Source organism: Bactrocera oleae, chromosome X (assembly GCF_042242935.1).
Source record: "Bactrocera oleae isolate idBacOlea1 chromosome X, idBacOlea1, whole genome shotgun sequence".
NCBI classification, from domain to species: Eukaryota; Metazoa; Arthropoda; class Insecta; order Diptera; family Tephritidae; genus Bactrocera; species Bactrocera oleae.
Window position 1 is genome coordinate 34,125,377 of NC_091541.1, and position 10,758 is coordinate 34,136,134.

At 39.4% G+C, this 10,758-nt stretch overlaps 1 protein-coding gene across 8 annotated transcripts; it reads right to left on the reverse strand.

Moving 5' to 3' along the window:
• Window positions 1-3,029: 3,029 nt before the first annotated feature.
• Window positions 3,030-8,763, reverse strand: LOC106623708 (uncharacterized). Of its 8 annotated transcripts, none has more exons than XM_070112348.1 (3): window positions 8,436-8,760; window positions 7,065-7,226; window positions 3,030-5,253 (listed from the first exon to the last, which is right to left on the reverse strand). In XM_070112348.1, exon 3 carries the CDS (start codon window positions 5,212-5,214, stop codon window positions 3,811-3,813), a length of 1,404 nt encoding a protein of 467 aa, XP_069968449.1. In that variant the 5' UTR covers window positions 5,215-5,253; window positions 7,065-7,226; window positions 8,436-8,760; the 3' UTR covers window positions 3,030-3,810. The 8 variants fall into 8 exon arrangements, 5 of the variants coding, with proteins under 5 accessions (XP_069968449.1, XP_069968448.1, XP_069968451.1 ...); XM_070112347.1 differs by having other exon boundaries at window positions 8,024-8,760; XM_070112350.1 differs by having other exon boundaries at window positions 8,632-8,755.
• Window positions 8,764-10,758: the final 1,995 nt, after the last annotated feature.

Here is a 10,758-nt window from a genome sequence, read left to right on the forward strand (position 1 = left end):
ACAACATGACTCCCAGTCTGACCAACCTCCCCCCCAACCTTCATCCAGCTCCAATCCTCGGGCGAGAACCACCCAGCAACTCCTGGTTCCTCGCACAGTTCCGTGTGTCAGACCATAATACGCCGGAATGTCACATCAGTCAAGTGCAATTCTTGTACTGGCTGGTGTCACTTTCTGTCGTGTTCTGGTCTGCGCACCACACGAGAGTGGAGTGCGTCGTACGTTGCCCCATGCTGTAGGAGTCTGCCCCCGCAATCACATACAGTGGCGTCGCCAATCAACACCACAGTGCGACAACCGCCTTGCGGATACAGCTACAACAACTACCACCTACACGCACCCCACTCACCCCTAGGATCACGACTGGACACCCGCGACTCTAACAATTCAACTGCAACGGACTCCAGAGTAAGATCGAGGAGATAGTTGCATTCATGAGCCGGGAGCGCGTAACGATAGCTGCGGTCCAAGAAACCAAGTTAAACAGCCGCTCAGATCTTCTGAGTTGTGCAGGTTTCAACGTTTTACGTAAGAATCGCGAGCGAGATAATGGTAGAGGCCTAGCCTTCATATTGCACAACACCGTGCAATATCGTCTAATCGATGTTGACATCGACCGTAGGAACACTACCCTAGAATGTCAGGGTATAGCTGTCCGGTCAGGCGATGTCGAGCTCGAAATATATAATATATACATCCCCCCAGTTACATGTTGCCCAACAGGATATCACCCGAACATAGATACGCTACTTCGTGCTGAAAACCGTTTGGTGCTAGGCGACTTTAACGCGCATCACGATATTTGGCATTCCTGCCTGTCAAACGATCGTAGGAGGATAGAGCTAGCGGAACAGATAGACGATTCGACATTCTGCAAAATGAATGACGAAGCCCCCACCAGAATTATGCGCACCTGTAATAGCTCGCCAGATATTACCATCGCTAGCTGATAAATAGCATAACCTGGTGACCTATGCTAACTCTCGCATCAGACCATCCGCCCATAATTATCTCGATCGAGAAACCTCCCGACTTTATTTCTGTGGACAACCGCACCTTCATTAACTTTAACAAAGCTAACTGGGTCGGCTTCACAGAATTTACTGAAAGCACCTTCAACGCACTACCCATTCCTACGGACATCATCTTTGGCGAGCGTCAATTCCGCAAGGTGATCGCTGCTGCTACCGCTCGCTTCATACCAGCTGGTAGAATCGCGGAACTCCGCCCAAATTTCCCAGCCGAAGCAGCTGTACTAGCAAACGAGCGCGTCACCTTACGCCATGCCGACCCCTGTGATCCCCGAATAAGGGATCTTAATTTGGAGATTCGGCAAATGGTAAACCCACATAAGCGGACAAAATGGGTGGAGCACCTGAAGTCCTGTAATCTCTCCACCGGTGTGAGTAAGCTTTGAAATACTGTCAAGGCCTTGTCTAACCCGAGGAGACATGACGACCGAGTTGAAATTCAATTCGATGGCCATCCCTCCTCGGACCCGAAGAAGTACGCGAGCTATTTTAGCCGGCAGTTTACACTGCACCCTTCGATCGACAAGGTCAAACGATGTGTTACCCGACGGCTGCGCAAAATGCTAAAAGACTGCGCACCACTTACTTTCACCGATGTGGAGGTTCAGAGTGTCATCAAAAAGGCGAAATCGTCTAAATCCATTGGCCCTGACGGAATAACCATGCTGATGCTAAAACACCTAGGCCCAACGGGAGTAAACTATCTCACCAAGGTCCTCAACCTGTCGATATCCACTCTTCAAATACCCGATGTGTGGAAAGTCGGAAGAGTGGTCCCACTACTGAAACCTGGGAAACCCGCCAACAAAAAGGAGTCTTAGCGCCAGATAACTCTCCTTTCCCCAGTAGTGAAGACACTTGAGGCCTTGTTACTCCCGTCATTCACTCACCTGGCTTTCTAAATATGCAGCCCCAATATGGTCACCTGGATGCAGTGACACGCAGAAGAAGAAGCTTCAGACCTGTCAGAACACTGCCCTCCGGACTATCACGGGTTGCCTCTTGATGGCTCCAATCGAACACCTACATAGTGATGCCTGTATGCTTCCGGTTAAGGAACACAACGAATTCCTCTCCAAGCAGTTTCTGCTGGGGTGTTTTCGTAGAAACCACCCCTGTAGTCGCCTGCTTGTAGCGGAGCCGCCTCCTAGGAACATCAAGAGGTCTTTCCTTGATTACGTCGACGACATCAGACAGTACGCCGACCGGACTTCGGACGCTATGAACTTCAGACATGCACTGACCACCATTCACAGTGGAGCCATCAACACCTTTACCGACTCCCTCTCAGTGAATGGCGTATTACGAGTCAAACCACCACCCATAGCAGATGTAGAGCTCGAGTTGCCTCACGAAACCAGAGTGACCCTCGCGCAACTTCGTTCTGGATACTGTAGGAGGTTAAACTCCTACTTATCCAGAATAGACCCCGACATACCAAACACATGTCCTGCGCGCAATGATTCTCCGCATGACACTAACCACCTCTTTGCATGCCCAACAAACCCCACTCATCTAACACCCTTTTCCCTATGGTCCGACCCCGTCGAAACAGCTCGTTTCCTGGGCCTCCCGTTAGATGACCTCGACGACAACGAATCTGGAATTTATCATCCAAACGGGGAGTAGGTAACCGTTACAACAACAACAACAACAGCCGACTAGGCCGAATGATGTGTTACCCGACGGCTGGGCAAAATGCCAAAAGACTGCACACCACTTATTTTCACCGATGGGGAGGTTCAGTGTCATCAAAAAGGTCACATCGTCTAAATCCAATGGCCCTTACGGAATAAGCATGCTGATTCTAAAACATCTAGGCTCGACGGGAGTAAGCTACCTCACCAAAACTATGGTCACTGCAATATTGCCATGATTGTTTATAAATTGTGTGAAAATCACTGACGTAGGAATTTTTCGTCAGCTTGTTCCCTCTACTACTCCACTTTAATTGCAATTGCAAATGCTTCGGTTTTTTATTTTATTGATAGACCAGTGTTAGCTACATTTACTTATTTAATTTATTTAATCAACTTTTAGAGATTTTCTTCATTTCTATTATTTTTTCGATGATGTTTTTATATTTTAATGATAATGTTATTTGGTGTCCTGCCGTCTCCGAGTCTTAATATATGTGCATATATTAAATGATAACATTTCTCCCTATAACTATTTAGTTCCACAATTTAGATAATCCCAGCTGCCTTTATTTGTTATGTTATATAAATATAATATCTACAAAGTACGTAATCAACATGTCGTGCATGCACCAAAAATTAGCTGTTCTGGAATCAATGGTAATGTTTACTAATTGTTTGCAACATTTAAAATCTACGTAAATACGTCACAATTAATATAATATACGAAATCTAGCATATGCAGCCACATTTATCAAATATTTAATGTCAATAAAAGTTTATGGTGTATATTGAGCAGTACGTAGGTCTAATTTCGTTATCACTAATATCGGTGCAAATAATTATAACACCATTTTTTCTTTTCATGGAATTAAAATTAAAATGTTGACTATGTGCACGCAAATATACCAATAATTTCTTAAACAAAGTGATGTTAAAAACTGCAAAAAAAAATCTGCTTGCGTAGAAGCAGAAATATAAGCTTTGTAAAATATGATAGTTTTGAAACTCTTTTATGTAAACACTGGCTTTTTTCTTTTGCAGACTAAAGAGTTAAAATTAAAAAATAAATTCAATGATGTGTCTGATATCATATCCACTTAATAATAGTTCATTGCCTTATTTATATCATTTAAATTTCTTTACCAATTATTCAGAAAATCGAATCCCCTACGTAAAATTAAATCGTTCTCTAAAAGCCGGATATCTTCGCACAAAGTTTTTTCCTCATCATTTTCGTCATCAAATTCGTGATTATTATGTTCGTCGTCATCGGATGTAGTTGTTGACGAGTTTGAGGATGCCATCAGAATTCCGCTGTGGCTGCAATTGCGCATTAGTGTGGCTGATTCGCCTTGTTCAAAGTAGACATCTGTATATACGGCATAATTCAAATTTGATTGTTTGGGTTTGAAGTCGAGTAATAATGAGTCTTCGGATGTATGCTTTTCAACATTTTCTTTCAACAAATATTTGCTCGATTTATTTTTACACGTATTAAAATTTCGTGAAGAAAGCGCTTGAGTTGCCTTAGCAGGTGGAATCTTGAATACTTCTGGCGATGGAGGTATTAGTCGTTTATTTTTTCTAGAAATCTCCAAATGGTTATTAAAGGTGCTCTTCAACTCCTTTTGTAAGCGTTCAGAGTTTTTAGTTAGAGCTACATTTTCAGCCAAATTTCCATTTCTCGGCTCGTTTGAAGTAGGGCATTTATAATCAAAATTAGTGTTCAGATTTATGTCATCCAAATCAGCTTCATAATACTGCTTCTGTAGATCAATCTGTGATTTTGTGCGATAACTGAAAGGTTGCGAATGTTCATCGCGGTATGCCCCTAATACATCATCATAAATAATTTTTAGAGCCACTTTCTGAGCGGTATATGTATGGAGGTTGATTCCATCATAAATATAATTCGTTTTCTCATTGGTAGCCTTTACTTGATTTGTTTTTAATTTGTTTTTTTGTTTTTCAGCATTTTCGGTTTTCGTCAATTTTTTCTTTGTAGTTGGAGGAAGTGGCGGTGGAGACGATGGAGGTTTTAATTTTCCAAGTTGATGTGATTGTATTGTGTGTTTAGCGCGTGCAACCAAAGTGTTGGACAATAAATTTTGAGTCTGCAAAATAATATTATCAGTTAACGAATTCGATGTTTTACTATTATTGACATTGGGTGAATAATTTTGTCCTCTGCTCTTTGAAGACGACGGCAAAATATGTTTGACACTTGTTGTACTTAAACTAGCACAAGATGAGATAGACGAAGATGAATTTGATGATAACGATGAAGCAGACAGAGACATAGTTTCCAAGTACTTCAAAGAAATTTCAGGTGTTATTAGAGTTTCGTTAATGATCTCATTTTGTTGAGTTGCTTTCAAAGTATACCAAAGCGTGCCATATGATGATTTTGTAGTGGTTATATCAGATGCAATACGCTGAGCTAATGGATTTAAATTAGAAAAATAATCTTGTGCCATTTGCAGATTTAACGAGGTAAACTGGAAAGCGGCCATTTTTATAACACTTATTTTTATGTAGCTCATACAAACGGGAGTTTTCACGACTTTCCTGATAATTCCATTCTAAATAATAGAAAATTGTGTTACTACCATCAGTAAACAGCTTTGATTTGATGTTTGTTTGAACTTTTATAAAAAGTAATGGTAAATGTATAGTTTAGGTCCCCCAATATTTTGACGCGAATATTACAAATCCGGGAGGGGAAAGTGAATTTTTTCAATAATTTATGTATACACATAGCCAATAAAGTCTGTGTTCACCCGACACATTTTTTTAAGTGAAGTAAAAACACAACACAATTCTGCATGTATTTCTTCTTTATATTCTTAAGATCAAAACGCAAAAACAAAAATATATATTTTAATTTTAATTTTTGTGATAATGGGATTTTAGTGTAAGAACAAGTAAACATAGGCACCTTAAGTCTGCGTTCAGCTTTAAAATGAGTTATAAAAGTATTAAAAATTATAAAGAAAAATTAAATGCAATATTGTGTTGGATAGCCGCGTTGTTTTAAAACCTCGTTCAATCGATTTGGCATTGATCTTACCAACATATCTGTTTCCTCAGCTGTGATGGCGGAATTATGGTGTGGGGTTGCATGGCGGCTGGTGGTGTGGGTCCGCTTGAATTTATTGAATCCACAATTGATAAATGGGGTTAGTTGAACATATAAAAAAAAAACAATTTGAAACAAAGTGCAGAGAATTTTGGATTATCTTCGACGTTTCGGGTCCAACAAGATAATGGCCCGAAGCATACTGCGCAAATAGTTAGACTTTGCCGGCGAGATCGCGGTTTTAACGTTAAAATTCCGTTTTGTTTTTTAAATTGTTTACGACGCACTGGACAGAAGAATACGTTCTTCCAATAGTTTGCCCAATTTCTCTAAAACTTTCGCCATCTTTTCACAACTTAATGATATTTTTTCTTTCCGACAGACTAATTTATTTTCCTTTGGTTTCCATTTTTTAAATATTATTAAAACGCGTCACCAGCTCTTTAAACGACTTATTATATTAAAACACAATAGAATCTACGCAAAATGAAGGAACAAATTCATGAGAAGTAACGGTATTTCCAATTCAAGCTAACTGAACGCAGACTTTCTGGTGCCTATATTTACTTGTTATTAAACTAAAATCCCGTTATCTCAAAAATGAAAAAAGGAATATAAAATTTTTGTTTTTGCATTTTGAACTTAAGAATATAAAGAAGAAATACATGTACAAAATTTGAACTGAAATACCTATTTACATTGTTTTTACTTCACTTAAAAAATAGTGTCGGGTGAACGCAGACTTTATTGGCTATGTGTATATTTATAAATATATTTAACGCACTTTACACATATTTCTCAAGTCACTTAGTTGTTGTTCTTGTTGTAGCGGCAAAGTTCTTCAGAATTCAGATGAATTAGCTGTAATTACCAGTTCAGTGCGTTAAACATTTTCTTGTGAAAAAATTACCCTGGTCGGTCCAACACCGGGGTGTTTATAGCTCTTTTGCACCAAACTCCTTTCAGCAGCGGAAAAAATAAAATAATTAATTTTAATGTATCACAATTTTTTATTTTTAATGCATGTGTATTAAAAAAAATTTAAAAAAAAAGCTTTTTTTTTGGTTTTATTTTTTTGAAAAAAAATAAAAAAAAATTATTGAAAAAATTCACTGCCCGCTCACGTATTTGTAATATTCGCGTCTAAATAAGACGATTTAAAAAAATTTCAATTTTGAGGCCTCCTTAGTTGGGGGACCTAAACTATAAATTTACCAAAGTAATATTTAAAATAGTGCTTCATAAAGGAGCGAATAAAATGTTTGAATATGTTCATATGCATATATGGAAAATATTTTTGACATATTTTCGTACTCTTCACATTGTATAGTCAGTTCACCAGAAATCCATTATTTTTCCTCCAATAGATGGCTTTTGTAATGAGAATCTCGCGTTTTAAAAGTTGGATTCGGTTACGGTATACGGCCTTAGAAAGATTTTGAGTCCTCCTATTGGCTGGGATTTAGAAAACATTCCCTGAATTCGGGGTTAAAATGGGTATGTACGGTTAGAAGAAGGGGAAAACTTTAGTTTAGCATCCCACGATTTCAGGTTTAATAGGGGTATGGTTGGATAGAGGAATGGCCGCCGAAAACTTTTAGTTTTCGAGATATTTGCATTTTAAGTTGAAAATTTCACAAATTTTATTTTACAATTTCTCGACTTATTATACACTAACACTTCACTACAATGTTTCTACATATTTATTTTATATTAAATATTTAAATATTTGCTTTAAAAAAGCATTTTATTTTTACACAATTTTCGTTATATGAACAATAACAAATGGGTTCCATGTCGACATCTAACAAGTGTTGCCATATCTATTATATATATATATTTATATTTTGAAAACGAATTAATATAAACAATAAAAGAGGATTATACCCCAAATACATGAACTATAATTTTGTTCATTCCCTTCTATTGATAAATTATGGTATTGGATTGGCGGTAATAATTATATATATTCGTGATCTGGAGAATCTCCTCTATCCAACCATACTCCTCTTAACCCTGAAATCGTGGGATGCTTAACTAAAGCCGACCCAGAAGTTCTCCAGACTTAGAATTTATATAAATACATAGTTGCCGTTGACTTACGTTTTTGAGCTATTTGCATTTAAAGGTCAAAAATTCAACAATTTAAAGACCCCGTTTCTTCGTTTTATATTGGATTTTCTACTTAAATTTTAACTTTTAATCCACTAACACTTCATTAAATCGTTTTTACACATTTATTTTATATTAAATATTGCATAAATAAAATTTACCTCTCCTATGGATACAGGTTTTCCAGATTGAGAATATATGTGTATGCATATATATAGCTGCCGCTGGCTATAGGGCAAAATTTCGGTTTCTCCGGAGCAGAGATCTGATGGTATGGACGAATAAGATCAAGAATATATACACATATCCCAGCCTGATTTTTTTTTTAGAGATTTGTGTTTGAAGCCCAAAAATTGTAAAACTAATAAATGCTATTTCAGAATGTGTCACACACGCACATTTTTGTTTGGTGGATATATACAATATAAAACAACATAACCGTAAAATTCATCGTAAATCGAAAAATTGCATACTATAAATTGGTAATTTAAATACAAATGATTCACAAACCATAAGTCACCGACAGCTATGTGTATAAATATCCCTAAGTTGGAGAACCTCCTCTATCTTTACCTATTAACTTAGCAAGCTTAAACTTAAATTCGGGGGTTGCTATTCGAAATCCCAGCCAATATGCTGTGTAGACTTTTTGGTTTATAGTCAGAAATCTTATGGCCTACCATTATTTACTTCTTATTTAGATTTGAAATTAATGTGTTAGAACATCCACAATATAAATATCTAAATAAAATTTTAATGAAAACGTTACTTCTGTCTATATGAAAGGTTCTTTTGTATATTGCTTTTACTGTTCTATAGTTGTGTATCGAATAATCTAATTTAGATAATTTTCCTAAACCTTTCCTTTATTTAAATGCTTGCCGGCTTTTTGAGATTGCATTTTTCGATAAGTATCGATTAACATTAGAGCCAGCAAAATCGACCATTGTATAAATTTACAAGCAACCAGTCCTAATACTATGTTCGCACCGAATTGAAATCCTCTTGAAAACACAATTTGTGGATTGTGAAACCAAAGTCGTTCTGACAGACATTGTGTGTTTTCGATGAGTTTTCATTGACAGTTCACACATATATTTGTTTACATTTGTTATGTACCCTACAAGAAAAGTAACGGTCATCTGATCTCATCTCCTCCTCTCAATAGCTCTGCTTACGTCTTTCTCCAATCAGTGGATAGTTCTGAATGTAAAAATTCAAATGTAAATTAACAGTACTGACATATGTTGTTATTGTTGTAACGGTCCCCGTTTGGGTGATTAATTCCAGATTCGTTGTCGTCGAGGTCATTTAACGGGAGGCCCAGGAAACGAGCTGTTTCGACGCGGTCAGACCATAGGGAGAAGGGTGTTAGATGAGTGGGGTTTGTTGGGCATGCAAAGAGGTGGTTAGTGTCATGCGGAGAATCATTGCGCGCAGGACATGTGTTTGGTATGTCGGGGTCTATTCTGGATAAGTAGGAGTTTAACCTGCTACAGTATCCAGAACGAAGTTGCGCGAGGGTCACTCTGGTTTCGTGAGGCAACTCGAGCTCTACATCTGCTATGGGTGGTGGTTTGACTCGTAATACGCCATTCACTGAGAGGGAGTCGGTAAAGGTGTTGATGGCTCCACTGTGAATGGTGGTCAGTGCCTGTCTGAAGTTCATAGCGTCCGAAGTCCGGTCGGCGTACTGTCTGATGTCGTCGACGTAATCAAGGAAAGACCTCTTGATGTTCCTAGGAGGCGGCTCCGCTACAAGCAGGCGACTACAGGGGTGGTTTCTACGAAAGCACCCTAGCAGAAACTGTTTGGAGAGGAGTTCGTTGTGTTCCTTAACCGGAAGCATACGGGCCTCACTATGTAGGTGTTCGATTGGAGCCATCAAGAGGCATCCCGTGATAGTCCGGAGTGCAGCGTACTGACAGGTCTGAAGATTCTTCTTCTGCGTGTCACTGAGAGAGCTGCCGGCAAGCGACTTGAGGATTTTGTTGCGGCTCTGCACTTTGGCAGTTATCGCGGTTGTGTGAGGAGTGAAAGAGCACAGACTGTCCAATGTGACGCCAAAAATTTTAGGGTTATTGACTGTCGGAATTTCTGTGCCATCGACTGAAATGTTCAGGTCCAGTCTGTACTCCTTCGTCCAATTTGTGAATATGGTCGCTGTGGATTTAGTGGGGGAGAGTGTTAGGCTCCTTGCAGAGAAGAAGCGGGAAAGATCGGAGAGGTAGCTGTTTACTTTTGAACACATGCCATCGATTCCATTGCCCGACGTCAATATCGTACAGTCATCAGCGTACGAGGTCACTGAAATTCCCGCTGGTGGCTGGGGGAGTTTCGAAATATAGAAATTAAACAGTAGTGGGGAGAGGACACCGCCCTGCGGAACCCCCTGTTTAATTTTCCTAAGTTTGGAGTTTTGACCTCGAAACAGTACGGATGAATGCCGACCGCTCAGGTAGTTCATAGTCCACCGCTTCAGCCCTGGAGGGAGCGTTGATTGTTCTAGGTCCTCAAGTAGCGTTGTGTGATTGACTGTGTCAAAAGCTTTTGACAAGTCCAACGCTACGAGGATCATCCTCTCGCAGGGTGGCTTCTGGTTCAGGCCATGAACTATCTGGCGTTTATGACGTTAAGTGCTGTGGTGGTACTGTGCACTTTTCGGAAGCCATGTTGATGATCTGCTAGGCTCAGGTGGTGAGTGAATGACGGGAGTAACAGGGCCTCAAGTGTCTTCACTACTGGGGAAAGGAGAGTTATCGGGCGATAAGACTCCCCTTTGTTGGCAGGTTTCCCAGGTTTCAGTAGTGGGACCACTCTTTCGACTTTTCACACATCGGGTATTTGAAGAGTGGATATCGACAGGTTGAGGACCTTGGTGAGATAGTTTACTCCC